This window comes from Crinia signifera, chromosome 8 (assembly GCF_055691185.1).
Source record: "Crinia signifera chromosome 8, ASM5569118v1, whole genome shotgun sequence".
NCBI lineage: Eukaryota > Metazoa > Chordata > Amphibia > Anura > Myobatrachidae > Crinia > Crinia signifera.
The window spans coordinates 3,417,462-3,441,581 of NC_139224.1; the positions used below are offsets into that span (position 1 = coordinate 3,417,462).

The 24,120-nt window shown below is 49.5% G+C and overlaps 1 protein-coding gene across 1 annotated transcript in view; it reads left to right on the forward strand.

Moving 5' to 3' along the window:
* PRKAR2A (protein kinase cAMP-dependent type II regulatory subunit alpha) overlaps positions 1-19,693 on the forward strand; it is a 54,008-nt gene extending 34,315 nt beyond the window's left edge. Inside the window, exons 4-11 of the mRNA XM_083155593.1 lie at positions 2,852-2,935; positions 3,032-3,138; positions 3,910-4,063; positions 11,285-11,386; positions 11,499-11,573; positions 11,650-11,715; positions 15,921-16,059; positions 16,672-19,693. Coding sequence (XP_083011719.1) covers positions 2,852-2,935; positions 3,032-3,138; positions 3,910-4,063; positions 11,285-11,386; positions 11,499-11,573; positions 11,650-11,715; positions 15,921-16,059; positions 16,672-16,805 — 861 coding nt within the window. The 3' untranslated portion in view covers positions 16,806-19,693. The remainder of the gene's footprint in view (positions 1-2,851; positions 2,936-3,031; positions 3,139-3,909; positions 4,064-11,284; positions 11,387-11,498; positions 11,574-11,649; positions 11,716-15,920; positions 16,060-16,671) is intronic.
* The last annotated feature ends 4,427 nt before the right edge of the window (positions 19,694-24,120 follow it).

Consider the following 24,120-nt stretch of genomic DNA (forward strand, 5'->3'; position numbering starts at 1 on the left):
AAGGGACTTCTTTATGTTCTATACCATTGTGTCCTGTATGTGGTGAGCTCCGCCATGTTTCCGTAGTCCTGTCCACGAGCAGTGCCCCGGGACTGCCTGCTAGGGACTTCTTTATGTTCTTTACTATTGTGTCCTTTCTGTAGTGAGCTCCGCCATGTTTCCGTAGTCCTGTCCACGAGCAGTGCCCCGGGACTGCCTGCAAGGGACTTCTTTATGTTCTATACCATTGTGTCCTGTATGTGGTGAGCTCCGCCATGTTTCCGTAGTCCTGTCCACGAGCAGTGCCCCGGGACTGCCTGCTAGGGACTTCTTTATGTTCTTTACTATTGTGTCCTTTCTGCGGTGAGCTCCGCCATGTTTCCGTAGTCCTGTCCACGAGCAGTGCCCCGGGACTGCCTGCTAGGGACTTCTTTATGTTCTTTACTATTGTGTCCTTTCTGTAGTGAGCTCCGCCATGTTTCCGTAGTCCTGTCCACGAGCAGTGCCCCGGGACTGCCTGCTAGGGACGTCTTTATGTTCTTTACTATTGTGTCCTTTCTGCGGTGAGCTCCGCCATGTTTCTGTAGTCCTGTCCACGAGCAGTGCCCCGGGACTGCCTGCAAGGGACTTCTTTATGTTCTTTACTATTGTGTCCTTTCTGCGGTGAGCTCCGCCATGTTTCCGTAGTCCTGTCCACGAGCAGTGCCCCGGGACTGCCTGCTAGGGACTTCTTTATGTTCTTTACTATTGTGTCCTTTCTGTGGTGAGCTCCGCCATGTTTCCGTAGTCCTGTCCACGAGCAGTGCCCCGGGACTGCCTGCTAGGGACGTCTTTATGTTCTTTACTATTGTGTCCTTTCTGTAGTGAGCTCCGCCATGTTTCCGTAGTCCTGTCCACGAGCAGTGCCCCGGGACTGCCTGCTAGGGACTTCTTTATGTTCTTTACTATTGTGTCCTTTCTGTGGTGAGCTCCGCCATGTTTCCGTAGTCCTGTCCACGAGCAGTGCCCCGGGACTGCCTGCTAGGGACTTCTTTATGTTCTTTACTATTGTGTCCTTTCTGCGTTGAGCTCCGCCATGTTTCCGTAGTCCTGTCCACGAGCAGTGCCCCGGGACTGCCTGCTAGGGACTTCTTTATGTTCTTTACTATTGTGTCCTTTCTGTAGTGAGCTCCGCCATGTTTCCGTAGTCCTGTCCACGAGCAGTGCCCCGGGACTGCCTGCTAGGGACGTCTTTATGTTCTTTACTATTGTGTCCTTTCTGCGGTGAGCTCCGCCATGTTTCCGTAGTCCTGTCCACGAGCAGTGCCCCGGGACTGCCTGCTAGGGACTTCTTTATGTTCTTTACTATTGTGTCCTTTCTGCGGTGAGCTCCGCCATGTTTCCGTAGTCCTGTCCACGAGCAGTGCCCCGGGACTGCCTGCTAGGGACTTCTTTATGTTCTTTACCATTGTGTCCTTTCTGCGGTGAGCTCCGCCATGTTTCCGTAGTCCTGTCCACGAGCAGTGCCCCGGGACTGCCTGCTAGGGACTTCTTTATGTTCTTTACCATTGTGTCCTTTCTGCGGTGAGCTCCGCCATGTTTCCGTAGTCCTGTCCACGAGCAGTGCCCCGGGACTGCCTGCTAGGGACTTCTTTATGTTCTTTACTATTGTGTCCTTTCTGCGGTGAGCTCCGCCATGTTTCCGTAGTCCTGTCCACGAGCAGTGCCCCGGGACTGCCTGCTAGGGACGTCTTTATGTTCTTTACTATTGTGTCCTTTCTGCGGTGAGCTCCGCCATGTTTCCGTAGTCCTGTCCACGAGCAGTGCCCCGGGACTGCCTGCTAGGGACGTCTTTATGTTCTTTACTATTGTGTCCTTTCTGCGGTGAGCTCCGCCATGTTTCCGTAGTCCTGTCCACGAGCAGTGCCCCGGGACTGCCTGCTAGGGACTTCTTTATGTTCTTTACTATTGTGTCCTTTCTGTAGTGAGCTCCGCCATGTTTCCGTAGTCCTGTCCACGAGCAGTGCCCCGGGACTGCCTGCTAGGGACTTCTTTATGTTCTTTACTATTGTGTCCTTTCTGTAGTGAGCTCCGCCATGTTTCCGTAGTCCTGTCCACGAGCAGTGCCCCGGGACTGCCTGCAAGGGACTTCTTTATGTTCTTTACTATTGTGTCCTTTCTGCGGTGAGCTCCGCCATGTTTCCGTAGTCCTGTCCACGAGCAGTGCCCGGGACTGCCTGCTAGGGACTTCTTTATGTTCTTTACTATTGTGTCCTTTCTGTGGTGAGCTCCGCCATGTTTCCGTAGTCCTGTCCACGAGCAGTGCCCCGGGACTGCCTGCTAGGGACTTCTTTATGTTCTTTACTATTGTGTCCTTTCTGTAGTGAGCTCCGCCATGTTTCCGTAGTCCTGTCCACGAGCAGTGCCCCGGGACTGCCTGCAAGGGACTTCTTTATGTTCTTTACTATTGTGTCCTTTCTGTAGTGAGCTCCGCCATGTTTCCGTAGTCCTGTCCACGAGCAGTGCCCGGGACTGCCTGCTAGGGACTTCTTTATGTTCTTTACTATTGTGTCCTCTCTGTAGTGAGCTCCGCCATGTTTCCGTAGTCCTGTCCACGAGCAGTGCCCCGGGACTGCCTGCTAGGGACTTCTTTATGTTCTTTACTAATGTGTCCTTTCTGCGGTGAGCTCCGCCATGTTTCCGTAGTCCTGTCCACGAGCAGTGCCCCGGGACTGCCTGCTAGGGACTTCTTTATGTTCTTTACTATTGTGTCCTCTCTGTAGTGAGCTCCGCCATGTTTCCGTAGTCCTGTCCACGAGCAGTGCCCCGGGACTGCCTGCTAGGGACTTCTTTAAGTTGATACGTTTTCCTTACCGCACGACTTGTCTTACAGGTAGTTCACCCGAAATCAGATGAGCAGCGGAGTAGGCTACAAGAATCCTGCAAAGACATTTTACTCTTTAAAAACCTTGACCAGGTAAGAGCCCCTTCCCAATTTCCGTAACGGTACGTCCTTTCTGTTCCTGTAGTCGCCTGGACAATGTACTCAGGTCCTTGTGGTGTTCTCTTTCAGGAACAGCTGTCTCAGGTTCTTGATGCGATGTTTGAGCTGATCGTAAAACCTCAGGAGCACGTTATTGACCAGGGAGACGACGGGGATAACTTCTACGTTATAGAACGGTAACTGCACACGCCATCATGCGTTTATTCACACCAATTAGCTATAGAGTCTAGACCATTTGTCACTTTAGTGATGGCAGTGACATTGGAGCGGAGAAGGCAGAACTGACGCATCGCTGCACTTATTGGTATAGGGACCCGAGGCCGGATATCTCCCGCAGCCCTGCAAAATCCCCAAGTCCAGCAGTAATCGCTGGTCATTGTAAAGACTCCCCCGTGTCTAGTTTGGAGGTTCTGTTGCTAATTCTCCATGGAGAAGGATTCTCATGCCTGATATGTGTGATTTATTCTGTGGGCGAAACCTGAAAGTACAGGGGAGAAAACATTTGTGTCAGTGATCAGGCAGAAAACAATGTACAGCACTTAATTGTAATGAATGGCGTATCCCGCAGCGTCCGCTCGCTCAGATTGCTCCAGAACTGATTATTTCCTGTGGTTTAACCACCTGATTTTAATATAGGTTATTTTATTTATTTAAAGAATTCACTTTCAAATCCTGCAGCCAAAAGTTTGCACTGATTGCATTTCTCCTTTAGTGGGAGATTTATCAAACTGTGAAGAGATAAAGTACAACACGCTCTGGCCTGTTGATACTTTATTTCTCTCCAGGGTATGATCAACCCCACCACCAACACACACACACACACACACACACACACACACACACACACACACACACACACACACACACACACACACACACACACACACACACACACACACACACACTTTTTTATATAAAGTCTCACAATTGTCTCCATATTCTTTTAGAGGACGGTACGACATTTTGGTGGCCAGAGATGGGCAGTCCCGCTGTGTGGGCACGTATGATAACCATGGCAGTTTTGGGGAGCTGGCTCTGATGTACAATACTCCCAGGGCTGCAACGATTGTTGCCACATCCGATGGAGCACTTTGGGGACTGGTAAGTGTGTGGTTCCCCTGTAGCTGAGGCGGATATACTGTGTGTGTGGTTCCCCTGTAGCTGAGGCGGATATACTGTGTGTGTGGTTCCCCTGTAGCTGAGGCGGATATACTGTCTGTGTGTGTGTGGTTCCCCTGTAGCTGAGGCGGATATACTGTGTGTGTGGTTCCCCTGTAGCTGAGGTGGATATACCGCCAGTGTTCGCGAAAACCACCCAAAAAAGTGGGTCCCGGGGACCCTTCACTTCTAAAAATTGGGGTCCTACCTAACCTTTTCTGGGTCCCAACGGAATAAAGCCTCCTCTCCCCTTCTCCACAGCATGGCACATGTGGGCCGGGGGAGAAGTATCAATTGGCCCACTTGCATAAAAGGTACATAAATACTAGAAAGTATATAAATCCGAAAATAGGGACAGTGCGCGCCGAAGGCGCGCGCTAAAAAATTAGGGCTGGGTTTTTTGGGGGAAGTAGTGTGGTTGCATAGTAGTACCAATTCACATTACAGCACACACCGTAATGCCCAGTATACATTACAGCACACACCGTTATGCCCAGTACACATTATGGCACACCGTTATGTTGAGTACACATTATAGCACACACCGCTATACCCAGTACACATAGCACACACCGCCATACCCAGTACACATTATAGCACACACCGTAATGCCCAGTACACATTATAGCACACACCGCTATACCCAGTACACATTATAGCACACACCGCTATACCCAGTACACATTATAGCACACACCGTAGTGCCCAGTACACATTATAGAACACACCGCTATACCCAGTACACATTATAGAACACAGTGCCCAGTACATATTAAACCAGATAAGTGCTGCTTACCTACATGCTGGTTGTAGGAGTTACATGCTGGTTGCCACGTGGGGGTGGGGGTGTTTGTATGCTGGTTGCAAAGGGGGCATTTCATGCTGGTTGCAAAGGGGGCATTTCATGCTCGTTGTCCAGGGGGCTGGAAATGCTTACAAGGCGCTCAGCAGAGTAGGTGAGCGGGCTGTCTGCGCGGCGGGGGATGAGATGCGGCTGAAATAGCTGATGTGCTGCTCTGAATTGAGCAGCATGTCAGCTCTTCCAGCCACATCCAGCATACCCTCCAACATTTGGAGGGCAGAAAACGGTACACAATCAAAAAGGGGGAGTGGCCACAGGTAAAGGGGACATGGCCATGTTTGGGAATCATTACATTTCAGAATCATTATATTCTGCATAGTCACATCATCTGTGCAAACAATTTTATACAGAACATTGCCACCATAAATTATGAGGGTGAGACAGCCCCATGACTAGGCTGCTGTGCAGTCCGAGTGACTGACAATAGTGCCTGGTCACCACTCACCACCAGACTGCTCATGCTCACAGATCGCTCCGGTGGTGGCAGCAGCAGCGTCGTCCTTGCAGTCAGACAGCCACAGGTCATTTGGCGCGGCTTAAAGCTCTAGACTGGTGGCGGCATCCAGATATTGGATACATGCCAGCGGGCGACCTCTGTGTGGATAGCTCTGCGGGAGCGGGACCGCGGGCTTAGCTAACGTCATGACGCAGAGGCACCGCAAGTCTGTACTGGGAACGGTGTGGGGGGGGGGGAGGGTATGATCCAGTCCCCCCCCACGCAGACAGCCCGCTCACCTCTCCTGCTGAGAGCGGCTGTCTGCTGTTACATCCCATCCAGTCCCGTTCCACCCCTGCTCGCCTCTCCGCACTGCAGCAAACAGACTGTACTTACGTACACAGCGTGGCGGGGGCGGACCTGCGCAGAGCGTAGCAACGTGTAAAACAAGCCACCTGTGATTGGCTGCCGTCACAATGATTGGTCCCGGCAGCCGCTGACCAGTGATTGGCTCATGGGCGGTTCTCGGCTGCAGCACATCGCGTCCCCGGGGACTCCTTCAGTTTTAGAAACTGAGTCCTCGGGTGCCAATTTGGGGTAAAATACGCGGTATAGCGCGTTTTTGCGAACCCTGTACCCTGTGTGTGTGGTTCCCCTGTAGCTGAGGCGGATATACTGTGTGTGTGTGTGTGTGTGTGTGGTTCCCCTGTAGCTGAGGCCGATATACGGTGTGTGTGTGGTTCCCCTGTAGCTGAGGCGGATATACTGTGTGTGTGTGGTTTCCCTGTAGCTGAGGCGGATATACTGTGTGTGTGTGTGGTTACCCTGTAGCTGAGGCCGATATACGGTGTGTGTGGTTCCCCTGTAGCTGAGGCGGATATACGGTGTGTGTGGTTCCCCTGTAGCTGAGGCGGATATACTGTGTGTGTGTGGTTCCCCTGTAGCTGAGGCGGATATACTGTGTGTGTGTGGTTCCCCTGTAGCTGAGGCGGATATACTGTGTGTGTGGTTCCCCTGTAGCTGAGGCGGATACACTGTGTGTGGTTCCCCTGTAGCTGAGGCGGATATACTGTGTGTGTGGTTCCCCTGTAGCTGAGGTGGATATACTGTGTGTGTGTGTGTGTGTGTGGTTACCCTATAGCTGAGGCGGATATACGGTGTGTGTGGTTCCCCTGTAGCTGAGGCGGATATACTGTCTGTGTGTGTGTGTGTGTGTGTGTGTGTGTGGTTCCCCTGTAGCTGAGGCGGATATACTGTGTGTGGTTCCCCTGTAGCTGAGGCGGATACACTGTGTGTGTGGTTCCCCTGTAGCTGAGGCGGATATACTGTGTGTGTGTGTGTGTGTGTGTGTGGTTACCCTATAGCTGAGGCGGATACACTGTGTGTGGTTCCCCTGTAGCTGAGGCGGATATACTGTGTGTGTGTGGTTCCCCTGTAGCTGAGGCGGATATACGGTGTGTGTGGTTCCCCTGTAGCTGAGGCGGATATACTGTGTGTGTGTGTGGTTCCCCTGTAGCTGAGGCGGATACACTGTGTGTGGTTCCCCTGTAGCTGAGGCGGATATACTGTGTGTGTGGTTCCCCTGTAGCTGAGGTGGATATACTATGTGTGTGTGGTTTCCCTGTAGCTGAGGCGGATATACTGTGTGTGTGTGGTTACCCTGTAGCTGAGGCCGATATACGGTGTGTGTGGTTCCCCTGTAGCTGAGGGGGATATACGGTGTGTGTGGTTCCCCTGTAGCTGAGGCGGATATACGGTGTGTGTGGTTCCCCTGTAGCTGAGGCGGATATACGGTGTGTGTGGTTCCCCTGTAGCTGAGGCGGATATACGGTGTGTGTGGTTCCCCTGTAGCTGAGGCGGATACACTGTGTGTGTGGTTCCCCTGTAGCTGAGGTGGATATACTGTGTGTGTGGTTCCCCTGTAGCTGAGGCGGATACACTGTGTGTGGTTCCCCTGTAGCTGAGGCGGATATACTGTGTGTGTGTGGTTCCCCTGTAGCTGAGGCGGATATACTGTGTGTGTGTGTGTGGTTACCCTGTAGCTGAGGCCGATATACGGTGTGTGTGGTTCCCCTGTAGCTGAGGCGGATATACTGTGTGTGTGTGGTTTCCCTGTAGCTGAGGCGGATATACTGTGTGTGTGTGTGTGTGTGTGTGTGTGTGTGTGTGGTTACCCTGTAGCTGAGGCCGATATACGGTGTGTGTGGTTCCCCTGTAGCTGAGGCGGATATACGGTGTGTGTGGTTCCCCTGTAGCTGAGGCGGATATACTGTGTGTGTGTGGTTCCTCTGTAGCTGAGGCGGATATACTGTGTGTGTGGTTCCCCTGTAGCTGAGGCGGATATACTGTGTGTGTGGTTCCCCTGTAGCTGAGACGGATATACTGTGTGTGGTTCCCCTGTAGCTGAGGCGGATATACTGTGTGTGTGGTTCCCCTGTAGCTGAGGCGGATATACTGTGTGTGTGGTTCCCCTGTAGCTGAGACGGATATACTGTGTGTGGTTCCCCTGTAGCTGAGGCGGATATACTGTGTGTGTGGTTCCCCTGTAGCTGAGGTGGATATACTGTGTGTGTGTGTGGTTTCCCTGTAGCTGAGGCGGATATACTGTGTGTGTGTGGTTACCCTGTAGCTGAGGCCGATATACGGTGTGTGTGGTTCCCCTGTAGCTGAGGGGGATATACGGTGTGTGTGGTTCCCCTGTAGCTGAGGGGGATATACGGTGTGTGTGGTTCCCCTGTAGCTGAGGCGGATATACGGTGTGTGTGGTTCCCCTGTAGCTGAGGCGGATATACGGTGTGTGTGGTTCCCCTGTAGCTGAGGCGGATACACTGTGTGTGTGGTTCCCCTGTAGCTGAGGTGGATATACTGTGTGTGTGTGGTTCCCCTGTAGCTGAGGCGGATACACTGTGTGTGGTTCCCCTGTAGCTGAGGCGGATATACTGTGTGTGGTTCCCCTGTAGCTGAGGCGGATATACTGTGTGTGGTTCCCCTGTAGCTGAGGCGGATATACTGTGTGTGGTTCCCCTGTAGCTGAGGCGGATATACTGTGTGTGGTTCCCCTGTAGCTGAGGCGGATATACTGTGTGTGTGTGTGTGTGTGGTTCCCCTGTAGCCGAGGCGGATATACTGTGTGTGTGGTTCCCCTGTAGCCGAGGCGGATATACTGTGTGTGTGGTTCCCCTGTAGCCGAGGTGGATATACTGTGTGTGGTTCCCCTGTAGCCGAGGCGGATATACTGTGTGTGGTTCCCCTGTAGCCGAGGCGGATATACTGTGTGTGGTTCCCCTGTAGCTGAGGCGGATATACTGTGTGTGGTTCCCCTGTAGCTGAGGCGGATATACTGTGTGTGGTTCCCCTGTAGCTGAGGCGGATATACTGTGTGTGCTTCCTCTGTAGCTGAGGCGGATATACTGTGTGTGGTTCCCCTGTAGCTGAGGCGGATATACTATGTGTGTGTGTGGTTCCCCTGTAGCTGAGGTGGATATACTGTGTGTGGTTCCCCTGTAGCCGAGGCGGATATACTGTGTGTGGTTCCCCTGTAGCCGAGGCGGATATACTGTGTGTGGTTCCCCTGTAGCCGAGGCGGATATACTGTGTGTGGTTCCCCTGTAGCTGAGGCGGATATACTGTGTGTGGTTCCCCTGTAGCTGAGGCGGATATACTGTGTGTGCTTCCTCTGTAGCTGAGGCGGATATACTGTGTGTGGTTCCCCTGTAGCTGAGGCGGATATACTATGTGTGTGGTTCCCCTGTAGCTGAGGTGGATATACTGTGTGTGGTTCCCCTGTAGCTGAGGCGGATATACTGTGTGTGTGGTTCCCCTGTAGCTGAGGCGGATATACTGTGTGTGTGGTTCCCCTGTAGCTGAGGCGGATATACTGTGTGTGTGGTTCCCCTGTAGCTGAGGCGGATATACTGTGTGTGTGGTTCCCCTGTAGCTGAGGCGGATATACTGTGTGTGTGGTTCCCCTGTAGCTGAGGCGGATATACTGTGTGTGTGGTTCCCCTGTAGCTGAGGCGGATATACTGTGTGTGTGGTTCCCCTGTAGCTGAGGCGGATACACTGTGTGTGGTTCCCCTGTAGCTGAGGCGGATACACTGTGTGGGGTTCCCCTGTAGCTGAGGTGGATACATTGTCTCTCCTGTATACAAGATTTATACAGTAGGTGGGTAGATATAAAGCGGATCATTTCCTGGTGCCAGCTCTGTGTTCCAGCTGTATTTTCCCCTTGATGCGTGGCTCACAATAATAATAATAGTGGCTTTGTCTTCCCACACGTGCCCGTAAGCCTTTTGCCTGGACCACTTGTTATTATTTGCCACCCTGTTATGAGTTATGGCTTTATAGCCCCAGAGGGAACTGTTCCCGTCCAACCACGAGCTTACACCATTTGAGTTGTCATTTATTCTGCTACAGAATACATAGACATTAGTATGGTTAGGTTTAAATGAAGAATGTGTATGAGGAGAATTCGGGGATCTCTCCTATCGGTTGTGACTATCGCAGACCCCCATTATTGTTATGCGGTGTACAGAAGTGTGGTTCGTCGCACATTGTCCTTTTCTGTGTCCTACACTTTACATCGGATGCGCTGGCACTAATGCCGTGGCTCCCTAGGGTTAAAAATTATTTGACAAATGAAATAGGCAAATTGTGGACAAACAGAAGTGAATCCTGTCCCCCACCACATACCTGGCACTGAGGAGGAGAAATACAATTTACTTAAATATTTTGTTTCTGTTTTCTTTATCAATGGGAAGCTTTTGCCCTAGGGGTGCCGTGAACAAAAATTCTGATACTCAGGGGTGCCATGATTCAAAAAAGTGTCGCAACCACTGGCTTAATGCATCTGTACCCCGGTCTATGTGGTCACAACACTGACTATCGCCCTGTGTGAAGTGGTGAATGTATGACGGCGCACTAAAAACACGCACTAATTGTTGTACCCCCCCCCCCCTCCACACGTACATTGTTGCTGCATGAGGAGTGCGTATATTTATCTGTATTGTGGTGTCTGAAGGATTCTAATCCCGTATAGTGATAATGGTAATATCCTTCTCACATGTAACGAGCCCTTGTGGACAGGGGATGATAAAACTAGTAGAAGCTGTTTTATGACTCCATTGGGTCAGGTTCCGTTTCATCAATGTCTGCATGCTGGTTACGTTTTTTACCTTGAATAATGTAACTGGGGCTTTTAGGACCCCGCGTGACCTGTGCCGGCATCTTAGTGCTTAGCTGGGATTGATAGACACCTGGCGGTTGTATGTACATTGGTAGAGATGCTTTTGTTTTAGCAGCCTTGTACATTGTGGCTGTGGCGGTGTACATGAGCAGTCGCAGCTGTTTGTATTGGCTGTGTGGAATGTGGTAGTTCTGCAGTGTATGGTGCTACAGCGCCACCTAATGGGCAACGTTAACACTTAGTGGGAAGCATTGAAAGTGAAAAAAGGGAGCAGTGCACCAAAGACCACTTGTTTTGTCAGTGCTTGACCTAGATAAGGATTTGAGTTAGAAATGGGGGAATTTTTGGAGGAGGGAATAGGGAAGTGATGGCTAACCTTGACACTCCAGCTGTTTAACTGCACATCCCAGCATGCCCTGCATCAGTTTTAGCATGGCCAAATAGTAAAACTGTAGCAGGGCATGCTGGGATGTGTAGTTCAACAACAGCTGGAGTGTCAAGGTTAGCCATCACTGGAATAGGGGAAATGCTGCTAGACCAACAGGCAGGCAGTGAGGTAGACGAGGAGTGTACAATACATCTAGGAATCCCCTTCGCTTCTAGAAACCTAACCCCTAATGCATAATGTATATCTGTCATTGTGTGTATGCTCTCACCATCACTGGTCATTCTGTGTTTCAGGACCGAGTCACCTTCAGAAGAATAATTCTTAAAAACAATGCCAAAAAACGAAAGATGTACGAGATCTTTATAGAATCTGTACCCGTCCTGAAGTCCTTAGAGGTGAGGCCGGGGGACTGACTCCTAAGCTTGCTGTGTGGTTGGAATATTCTGTTACTGTAAGTAGTACGTGGGGGGCGTATTGTGTGACCAGATGCTGTTTTGTGTTTTTTAGCTTTCTGAGCGAATGAAAATTGTCGATGTTATAGGCGAAAAGAATTATAAGGATGGAGATCGTATAATTGCGCAGGTAAGAAAGTGTGGGGTGGTGGTGCAGCGTATACAGTAGCTGTAGTGTATACTGTAACGTGGTGTTTGTTCCTTAGGGGGATATGGCAGACTGTTTTTACATTGTTGAATCTGGAGAAGTAAAAATCATGATGAAAAGCAAGGTATGTATATTTATTTAATTTTTCTCATTTTTTTGGTTTTCTTTTAAGCGTTTTAATGAAAAAAAGTATTATCCATTTTTAGTAGCGGCTACAGTAATATTTATACATAGAATCCAAGTGCAAAAATTATTTCTGTTCGGAGTGGGATCTTTTCCCCCAGTGTCCACGTCCTACCCCCAGTATCCACGTCCTATCCCCAGTGTCCACGTCGGCGTGGAGTTGATTTTATAAAGTGTGGCGAGCGGATGCGGATACCGGCGTCACACAGCCGGGAGCAGGGGGAGATGCGGCCGGCGGTACACAGCCGGGAGTGGGGGGAGCCATTGTTTTGTTTCACGGCGCCGGCTACATTGTCAACGTAGCATAGAGCTGCCGCCATGAAACTACACCAGTACCTTTTTTCTTTTTTTTGCTGTTTGTAATGTCTGTCATTCATTTATGTGTCTGCCCTTGCCGGGCAAACACAAGACCCTGTACAGCTCCAGTACCCTGTGCCACCCTGAGCATGGCAAACACAAGACCCTGTACATCACAGCTCCAGTACCCTGTGCCACCCTGAGCATGGCAAACACAAGACCCTGTACATCACAGCTCCAGTACCCTGTACCATCCTAAGCATGGCAGACACAAGACCATGTACAGCTCCAGTACCCTGTGCCACCCTGAGCATGGCAAACACAAGACCCTGTACATCACAGCTCCAGTACCCTGTACCATCCTAAGCATGGCAGACACAAGACCATGTACAGCTCCAGTACCCTGTGCCACACTGAGCATGGCAAACACAAGACCCTGTACAGCTCCAGTACCCTGTGCCACCCTGAGCATGGCAAACACAAGACCCTGTACATCACAGTTCCAGAACTCTGTACCATCCTAAGCATGGCAGACACAAGACCATGTACAGCTCCAGTACCCTGTGCCACACTGAGCATGGCAAACACAAGACCCTGTACAGCTCCAGTACCCTGTGCCACCCTGAGCATGGCAAACACAAGACCCTGTACGTCACAGCTCCAGTATCCTGTGCCACACTGAGCATGGCAAACACAAGACCCTGTACATCACAGCTCCAGTACCCTGTGCCACCCTGAACAGGGCAAACACAAGACCCTGTACAGCTCCAGTACCCTGTGCCACCCTGAGCATGGCAAACACAAGACCCTGTACAGCTCCAGTACCCTGTGCCACCCTGAGCATGGCAAACACAAGACTCTGTACATCACAGCTCCAGTACCCTGTGCCACCCTGAACAGGGCGCAAACAAGACCCTGTACAGCTCCAGTACCCTGTGCCACCCTGAACAGGGCAAACACAAGACTTTGTACAGCGCTAGTACCCTTTGCCACCCTGAGCATGGCAAACACAAGACCCTGTACGTCACAGCTCCAGTACCCTGTGCCACCCTGAGCATGGCAAACACAAGGCCCTGTACATCACAGCTCCTGTACCCTGTACCATCCTAAGCATGGCAGACACAAGACCATGTACAGCTCCAGTACCCTGTGCCACCCTGAACAGGGCAGACACAAGACCCCATACAGCTCCAGTACCCTGTGCCACCCTGAGCATGGCAGTCACAAGACCCTGTACAGCTCCAGTACCCTGTACCACCCTAAGCATGGCCAACACAAGACCCTGTATGTCAGAGCTCCAGTACCCTGTGCCACCCTGAGCATGGCAAACACAAGACCCTGTACAGCTCCAGTACCCTGTACCACCCTAAGCATGGCCAACACAAGACCCTGTATGTCAGAGCTCCAGTACCCTGTGCCACCCTGAGCATGGCAAACACTAGACCCTGTACATCACAGCTCCAGTACCCTGTGCCACCCTGAGCATGGCAAACACAAGACCCTGCACATCACAGCTCCAGTACCCTGTGCCACCCTGAGCATGGCAAACACAAGACCCTGTACAGCTCTAGTACCCTGTGCCACCCTGAGCATGGCAAACACAAGACCCTGTACCGCTCCAGTACCCTGTGCCACCCTGAGCATGGCAAACACAAGACCCTGCACATCACAGCTCCAGTACCCTGTGCCACCCTGAGCATGGCAAACACAAGACCCTGTACAGCTCTAGTACCCTGTGCCACCCTGAGCATGGCAAACACAAGACCCTGTACCGCTCCAGTACCCTGTGCCACCCTGAGCATGGCAAACACAAGACCCTGTACCGCTCCAGTACCCTGTGCCACCCTGAGCATGGCAAACACAAGACCCTGCACATCACAGCTCCAGTACCCTGTGCCACCCTGAGCATGGCAAACACAAGACCCTGTACAGCTCTAGTACCCTGTGCCACCCTGAGCATGGCAAACACAAGACCCTGTACCGCTCCTGTACCCTGTGCCACCCTGAGCATGGCAAACACAAGACCCTGTACCGCTCCAGTACCCTGTGCCACCCTGAGCATGGCAAACACAAGACCCTGTACCGCTCCACTACCCTGTGCCACCCTGAGCATGGCAAACACAAGACCCCATACAGCTCCAGTACCCTGTGCCACCCTGAGCATGGCAAACACAAGACCCTGTACAGCTCCAGTACCCTGTGCCACCCTGAGCATGGCAAACACAAGACCCTGTACAGCTCCAGTACCCTGTGCCACCCTGAGCATGGCAAACACAAGACCCTGTACATCACAGCTCCAGTACCCTGTGCCACCCTGAGCATGGCAGACACAAGACCCTGTACAGCTCCAGTACCCTGTGCTACAGCTCCAGTACCCTGTGCCACCCTGAGCATGGCAAACACAAGACCCTGTACAGCTCCAGTACCCTGTACCACCCTAAGCATGGCCAACACAAGACCCTGTATGTCAGAGCTCCAGTACCCTGTGCCACCCTGAGCATGGCAAACACTAGACCCTGTACAGCTCCAGTACCCTGTGCCACCCTGAGCATGGCAAACACAAGACCCTGTACCGCTCCAGTACCCTGTACCATCCTAAGCATGGCAGACACAAGACCATGTACAGCTCCAGTACCCTGTGCAACACTGAGCATGGCAAACACAAGACCCTGTACAGCTCCAGTACCCTGTGCCACCCTGAGCATGGCAGACACAAGACCATGTACAGCTCCAGTACCCTGTGCAACACTGAGCATGGCAAACACAAGACCCTGTACAGCTCCAGTACCCTGTGCCACCCTGAGCATGGCAAACACAAGACCCTGTACAGCTCCAGTACCCTGTGCCACCCTGAGCATGGCCAACACAAGACCCTGCACATCACAGCTCCAGTACCATCCTAAGCATGGCAAACACAAGACCCTGTACATCACAGCTCCAGTACCCTGTGCCACCCTAAGCATGGCCAACACAAGACCCTGTACATCACAGCTCCAGTACCCTGTGCCACCCTGAGCATGGCAAACACAAGACCCTGTACCGCTCCAGTACCCTATGCCACCCCGAGCATGGCAAACACTAGACCCTGTACCGCTCCAGTACCCTGTGCCACCCTGAGCATGGCAGACACAAGACCCTGTACCGCTCCAGTACCCTGTGCCACACTGAGCATGGCAGACACAAGACCCTGTACCGCTCCAGTACCCTGTGCCACACGGAGCATGGCAGACACAAGACCCTGTACCGCTCCAGTACCCTATGCCACCCCGAGCATGGCAAACACTAGACCCTGTACCGCTCCAGTACCCTATGCCACCCCGAGCATGGCAAACACTAGACCCTGTACCGCTCCAGTACCCTGTGCCACCCTGAGCATGGCAGACACAAGACCCTGTACCGCTCCAGTACCCTGTGCCACACGGAGCATGGCAGACACAAGACCCTGTACCGCTCCAGTACCCTGTGCTACAGCTCCAGTACCCTGTGCCACCCTGAGCATGGCAAACACAAGACCCTGTACAGCTCCAGTACCCTGTACCACCCTAAGCATGGCCAACACAAGACCCTGTATGTCAGAGCTCCAGTACCCTGTGCCACCCTGAGCATGGCAAACACAAGACCCTGTACCGCTCCAGTACCCTGTGCCACACTGAGCATGGCAGACACAAGACCCTGTACCGCTCCAGTACCCTGTGCCACACTGAGCATGGCAGACACAAGACCCTGTACCGCTCCAGTACCCTGTGCCACACTGAGCATGGCAGACACAAGACCCTGTACCGCTCCAGTACCCTGTGCTACAGCTCTTCTTGAACTGATATTATTGTAACTTTCTCTTCTGCTCCGTAGACGAAGACCGGCCACGAAAGTAACCAGGAAGTAGAGATAACGCGATGTAAACGTGGACAGTATTTTGGAGAACTCGCTCTTGTTACCAACAAGCCCAGAGCGGCATCTGCATATGCAGTGCAGGATGTAAAGTGTTTAGGTAATAATATTCCTCATGCTCCCCCATAGCGGACAGTCCCTATGTGTGCCACGGACTACAGGTAGAACCTGCAGGTTGTGTGACTGGATATGAACTGTTGGCTGCCCCTTGTTTTATTGTTTGAAGGTTATTTTGAACGGTGGTTGAGTTAATGACATTGTTATTTGATGTCCTGTTGCCCCCTGTGTCCTGGAGCTACATAGCGATATGAAGTATTTGGCTTGTGTGATAAATCTGTGGTGGTGGGAACGGATAAGCAGAATGCCTGGTGCTTAGGGTTTAGTTTTCAGGTAAGAGGGGTAGAAATGACCGGTGGTTCTCCTGCTCCTGGGGTGCATCACATCCTGTAGCAGAGCTCCCCACCGTTCCATGTCTGTAGGAGCAGAGTCTGGGTACTACAGACGTATGCAAGTAAATTGGCGCTATAGTTGCAGCTAGAGAGTGAAGCTGACGCATACATTCCTGTACATTAACCTTAACAACTTGTGCAGAAAGCGGACGACTGATGGACTCTGCAAAGGCCCTTAGCTCTTCCTATTCTATGCAGGACGGGTGTGGCGGGGCACCTGAGAGGATGTATAGATCACTTATGTCTCCTCTGCTTTATTTCAGTTATGGATGTACAAGCCTTTGAGCGACTACTGGGCAATTGCATGGACATTATGAAGCGAAACATCACCCATTATGAGGAGCAGCTGGTGGCGTTATTTGGTTCCAGCATGGACCTTAGAGATCCAGGAAAGTAGGCACCTTGTGACCTTAGTGCCTTCTCTGTCCAAGACACAGCCAGGCACCACCTGTCATGTACGCAGCGCACACAAGGGGGCGCCGAACAGTCACTGCTGCTGTTGTCTTGGAGGAAAATTCTTTTTTTTTTTTTTTTTTTAGTAAATGAATAAAGTATTCAGCACCAGAGGCCAGGTAGAAATGCAATGTATGCCATCGGCTTGCTGCTGAGATCCCATTATTAGACCTTCTAAATATAATAATGTGCCTTTCTTTTATACTTTCCTGGTTAAGAATGGCATACTTGGCATAAGAGGCTCCGAAGTACACCTAGAATAACATATTCATCATTGACCTCCCCTTTCTTATGGCGTGTCCACACGCTGTGATTTGTACATCTCATAGTGCAAATAGCACCGTGCTATGCAGCACCCGATCTCCATGCACTGCCCCGCAGCATCGGAATCCAATGTCAAAGTAGACAGTGCAGCAAAGTGTATTTGTAATATCTCAGATCAAGGGCCACCGCCATCCTAACGGCCGGTCCTGCTGCCGCCGGATCGGCCTGGGTGGACACAACTTTAGAAAGATAAATAATAGACCTGGAATATGCAGCAAGCCTGACCGATAATGATTGTGGGTTTTCTTTTCTTTTGTAGTATTTTTGAAACTTTCTAACTTTAATATCCGACCTTGGTTTCCTCTCGGTTTTTCCCCTTGCTTTTTGGCGAGATAAGGTCTCTTCGCTTGATTTCTGACTGACACCTTCATGCTGTAGATATTTACATCACTTATTGTTGTTGCTTTTTAGCCTCCTCAATACTAAATTGAGTACCATGTGAAACATAAACCTTCCATCAGCAATGTTACCAGTCCCCGGCCAAACGCCTCTGCTGGAAGTATTAATACCTTGGCCCCGCTCTGGTTTGCTTGACCTGTTGAGCTTTGGGACTGTAACTATGGACATATATTCAGGTTGTCATTGGGTACTGTGCAATGGCTGCACCTGCGAACTGAGTGAGCCAATTGCTGCTTGGGTGGCTGCTCCACCATTCCGAACAGCAGGGTGGCTGCTAGCGTGTCTCCCCTACCCCCTGGTGGTTGGTATACTTGCTCTAGAACACTTTTATCTAGAGTTTATTTATGCAGTTGACATTTGTTGCTCCCGTAGGTTTCTCTATCCTGATATTATTTATATATGGCACACATTTTTTTCAGGATTTTCTAGAGAAAGTTTCATTCCATTTCTAGAATCAGCCCCTCCACTGCCCCAATTACATTACATTTATATAGCAGCCCTGACCCCCTCTATTTCTCTGAATGTTGCGTCCCCTGTATATCCGTAACACGGGTTATATAATGACAGGCACAGATTGACATTAAATGTCATTACTGATCTATGTTTATTCTCCTCTTAATAGGACAATTAAAGGAGATCTCCATTTAGTGGATATTGCTTGTGAACTTGTGCAGGGACTGCCGTATGCTTTGGGGTGAGGTTCCTGGTGTCAGTGGCTCCCCCCTCCGCCTCATCAGGATACGTATAACCCTTCTTTGTAGGTACAATTATCCGTTGCTGATCTTTCCCTAGTACCACATCTTAATCTGCCTTCCTTTTCCTAGATTTTTTTTATCAAATATCATATGCTACCACCAGATGATACGTGTAGGACCATTATTAGTAATTTCACGTCTTTATTTGCAGCCGTAATAAGTAAATTATGAATCAATTAGGCCGCGCGTGGGTGAAACCCAAGCCAGAGAGGTGTAATAAGAGAGCTCAGCAGCACAGTGCCTGATGGGGCCACGTCCGGTGAGACACTTGGGGTTGTACGTCCCTTTCCTAGTCTCGCTTTGTAGTCGTGCTGTTGGTGACAGGAGAGTTTCCTAATGGTCACAAGCATCCTGGCCGACCGTTCTTTTGTTTTTATGTCACAGCACAAATTTCACATTTTAAAAGTTATATACAGTATATATAAAAATTGCTCTTGTTATAACACACAACTGTTCTGCACAGTTCAACAAAAAAACTAAACAAAAAAAATATCTTTGAATGTCACCTTCCATTGTTTTCCTCTGTTTGCAGTTGAACTTGTGACTTTTGTTACTGACATGTGTATGTAAAGCAGTTTTGCCAAAATACAGTTTTGTTTTTTTAAAAGCCCACCCCCCCCCCCCCCCCCCCCCCACCCCCCCCAAATAATGACCTGTATTTCTGCTTTCTGTTACTCATTAGTCGGCAGAAGATCTCGCGTGCTTCCTGCTGCGGGATTCCTAGGTCTGATCTTCCTGTGTTGTCACATGCATCCTGTTCCCTTTTTTTCCCTTGAGGCCTTCCTTTTGGTTTATACAGATAATGTTTTATTTCACGCTACAGGGCTATATTGAGGAACGCCTGAGATGCCCTTCGTCTCAAGCAGTCCGGTGTGCGTTAAAGGCGCACACGTTTTTACCCCGTTACACCAACACCAATGTATTTCTGCCTGAAGAAGCTACCTCAAGGTGTTAAGTGCTTTGCAGATCTTTCACCTGTTACCCGCGAACCCCCCTTTCCCCTCTCCACGTGTTACTACTGGTTCTCTGTTATGTTGAAATGTGCCGGTCACTTACACTCAGTGGTGCCATTCTGTGTGCTGAATCATTAGACATTAGGGGCAGCTCCCTAGGGAGTCTATGTATCCTTCATAGTGTTATCAGCCCGCGGAATGACATTGCGCCCTGGGTGTAGGTGACTAGCGCACAGCGCAAGCTTTTGTTTCTGTCTGTTTGGGATTCCCTTGTTCTTAGACACTCCAACAGTATTTCACTGAAGCCTCCCTGTCACATTACACGGATAGACTCCTTCCAGCGGGATTTCACCTATTTAAACTGATGTTTTATTATTAATAAATGACAAGATTCTTATCTAGATGTTGCCTGGTGTTTGTTCTGATCGCAGTTACTGTGTTAATAAATGAAGAGTTACCAAATCTTATGACACACATCCAAGTACAAATATTGTCCTTGATACGGATTTATCGTCTCAGGAACCTTCTGCAACTGTAACAGGTAACATGACGCAGGCAAAGGAAAGACGAGATCTGAAATGCCTTTATCTGAATGCTAGGAGTTTAACTGGTAAATTGGGGGAACTAGAGACCCTAGTTTAGGAGGAAGATTTTGATCTCCTAGGTATTACTGAAACTTGGTGGAATGAATCACATGAGTGGGAGGCTAACATAGAAGGTTATAGTCTGTTTAGAAAAAACACAGGTAGAAGGGGAGGAGGTATATTTACATGACATAAACGAGAGCGCAATGGAGTCAGTAGAAACGGTCTGGGTAGAAATCACAGGTAATATTACAGGGGCTAAAAAACTTATAGTAGGAACATGTTCTAAACCACCCAACATACATACGGAGGAGGAAAAAGACCTCTCGCTACAGGTGGGAAAAGCAGCCAGCTTGGGGGACATTATTATTATGGGTGACTTAACTACCCAGAAATACATTGGAAGGATAGGTCAAGTAGTACAACTAAGGGAAATGTTTTATTGGATGCTCTAAATGACCACGATTTGTATCAATTTATTGAAAGTCAGACCAGAAATAACAATATCCTGGATCTCTTGATAAGCAACAATGGGGACATTCTTACTAACATAACCATAAGGGAGACATTAGGAAATCACAGTATGATCACATAGTTACATAGTAGGTGAGGCTGAATAAAGACTTGCGTCCATCTAGTTCAACCTAGGTTTATAGTAGCTTATCCCTTGTTGTATAGTATGTTCTGATATTTTAAAGACCGATGATGTTACTTATTCGTACCCATAGATGTTTTTAACCAATAAATGTTTATCCAACCTTATTTTAAACGTATTTATAGTGTCTGCCGACAACACTTCTCCAGGAAGAGAGTTCCAAAGTTTGACTGCTCTGACTGAAAGATTTTGTTAATCTAGAAGAAAAAATTTCTTTACAATTATTTAAATTTGAACAAAGATAATTAATTATATTGGAGCAACTAGGTCCTTAGATTTAAGAAAAGCAAAGTTTGGTGAGTTTGAGGAGTCCTTAAAGTATATAAACTGGAAGGGATTATTTAGAGGTATAGATACTACTAAAAGGTGGCAAACTTTAAAAAAAATACAGCTGGAGGGCACTGATAAATTTATTCCTAGGGTAAATAAAAACAAATGTCAGAAGGAAACCTATATGGATTAACAGCAAAGTCAAATTTGAAATGGCTAAAAAAAGGAGGGCGTTCAAAACGTTGGGACACCAAAATCATTTGCCGCATATAAAGAATGTAATAAGAAATGTAAAAATACAATCGAGATGGCAAAATTAGAGACCGAACGTAAAATAGCGGCAGATAGCAAATCTAATCCCAAAAAATTCTAGTAATATAAATTGGAAACCGTTAAGGAACGAAAATATTGGCCCATTAAAAAAGGGTACCTTGGTAATAGAAAGGAAAAGAGAAAGCAGAATTAATGATTTTTTTGCTTCGGTATTTACAAGGGAAGACTCTTCAGAAGATCTCAATTTGATTAAATGCTCTGCTCTTGATGGCTCCCAAACTATATGTTTAAGTGAAGAAATAGTAAAAAATAGATTACAGAACCTAAATAGTAACAAATCTCCTGGCCCGGATGAAATACACCCTAGGTTTCTAAAAGAATTGAGTTCTGTCATAGCACTACCATTATATCTGATATTCGAGGAATCAAAAAACTCGGAGACGGTACCAAGGGACTGGCGCATAGCTAACGTAGTACCAATCTGTTGTTGTAATACTGCTTGATTTCGCTAAAGCTTTTGACACGGTGCCTCATAAAAGGTTATTAATGAAACTGTGTAATTTAGGGTTAGGTGATAAAATTTGTAATTGGAATAAAAACCGGTTGCACAATCGGGGACAGAGAGTGGTGGAAAATGGCATACATTCCGGCTGGGGTAAGGTCCAAAGTGGAGTCCCGCAAGGTTCAATATTGGGACCCTCCTTGTTTAATATATTCATTAATGATATTGGAAGTGACATAGTGAGTAAAATTTCAATATTTGCGGACGACATGAAGTTGAGTAAGGAAATTAACTCAGGAGAGTATGTGGACACACTACAAAGTGACTTAAACTGGAAAGGTGGAAAATGCAGTTTAACGTTGAAAAATGTAAAGTAATGCCCCTTTCCCACTGCAGGCTTTACACGTGTAAATGCCGTTTTTTTTTAAACGGCTAGAGCTGCAGTGGGAAAGCTCCAGGTTGCTTTACACGGGTAACAAATACCGGTTTTTGTTACCCGTGTAAAAAGCAGTGTTTTTAACGTGTAAGAGCCGTTTTTTCGGCAGTGGGAAAGGGGTAGCCCTTTACACGTTAAAAAAAAAAAACGGCATGGGGTCCCCCCCCACTGCCGTAACCAGCACCAGGCTGAAGGAGCCGGGGCTGGTATTAAAAAAATCAGGAAACCCGACAAATAGGGGTTCCCTGATTTTTTACAACCAGCTCCAGGTCCGGGGCTGGTTCTCAAAATACGGGGGACAAAATGACTAGGGGTCCCCCGTATTTTAAGAACCAGCCCCAGGCACAACCAGCCAGCAGGGTAATGCCACAGCCGGGGGACACTTATGATATAAGTTCCCGCGGCCAAAGCATTAACCCTACCGACCAGTCAGCCTGGCCAGGGGCCCTGGGGGAGTGGGGACCCCCCCAATAAAGGGGTCCCCCCCCCTCCAGGACTTACCTGACCAGGCTGAAGCCTGGTGCTGTCCTCGATGCCCCTGGGCGGTGGGCATCGAGCTGATGGTATGGTGTAAAAAATAGAATAAAAACCATTGTCTTTTACTGGTGAACTATGAGTCCCAGCAAGCCTCCCCCGCAAGCTGGGACTTGGAGAACCACAAGTCCCAGCCTGCGGGGCATTAAAGGGCCCGCTGGGTCTTGTAGTTCCACAGTAAAAGAAAGAGTTAAATAAACACACTGACACACGTGAAAAATAAAAGTTTAATACATACATAACACATACATACTGATACTTACCTATCTTGAGCCCGTAGGTAGCCCTGGTCCTGATGTCCTGGTCCGTGTCGGCGTCTGTATCCATGTCGGCATCCCTGTCGGCGGTCCGGAGTCCGAAGAAATCAATTTGGGAAGCTGTGGAAGGAAACCATACTCACCTGTCCCAGCGCGACGTAGTCCAGGTAAGGTCTTTGCAAAAAAACAAACCGACACCCCGAAACCAGACCGGACTGACGGAGACGCACGTGTGTTTGTTTACATCGTGCGGCTCCGCCTCCCGAATGCCGCTATTGGCCACCTTGCGGCCTAGCGGCTCCTGATTGGCCGCTAGGCCGCAAGGCGGCCAATAGCGGCATTCGGGGGCGGAGCCGCACGATGTAAACACACCGTGCGTCTCTCAGCTGTCCGCTTGGTTCGGGTGTTCGTTTTTTTTTTTTTTTTTTGCAAAGACCTTACCTGGACTACGTCGCGCTGGGACAGGTGAGTATGGTTTCCTTCCACAGCTTCCCAAATGGATTTCTTCGGACTCCGGACCGCCGACAGGGATGCCGACATGGATACAGACGCCGACACGGACCAGGACATCAGGACCAGGGCTACCTACGGGCTCAAGATAGGTAAGTATCAGTATGTATGTGTTATGTATGTATTAAACTTTTATTTTTCACGTGTGTCAGTGTGTTTATTTAACTCTTTCTTTTACTGTGGAACTACAAGACCCAGCGGGCCCTTTAATGCCCCGCAGGCTGGGACTTGTGGTTCTCCAAGTCCCAGCTTGCGGGGGAGGCTTGCTGGGACTCATAGTTCACCAGTAAAAGACAATGGTTTTTATTCTATTTTTTTACACCATACCATCAGCTCGATGCCCACCGCCCAGGGGCATCGAGGACAGCACCAGGCTTCAGCCTGGTCAGGTAAGTCCTGGAGGGGGGGGACCCCTTTATTGGGGGGGTCCCCACTCCCCCAGGGCCCCTGGCCAGGCTGACTGGTCGGTAGGGTTAATGCTTTGGCCGCGGGAACTTATATCATAAGTGTCCCCCGGCTGTGGCATTACCCTGCTGGCTGGTTCTTAAAATACGGGGGACCCCTAGTCATTTTGTCCCCCGTATTTTGGGAACCAGCCCCGGACCTGGAGCCTGGGGCTGGTTGTAAAAAAGCAGGGAACCCCTATTTGTCGGGTTTCCTGATTTTTTTTAATACCAGCCCCGGCTCTTTCAGCCTGGTGCTGGTTACGGCAGTGGGGGGGATCCCACGCCGTTTTTTTTTTTAATCCCCCCCCCCCCCCCCCTCCCCCTTCCCCCCCCTATCTTTACACTGCTTAAACGGGTTTTT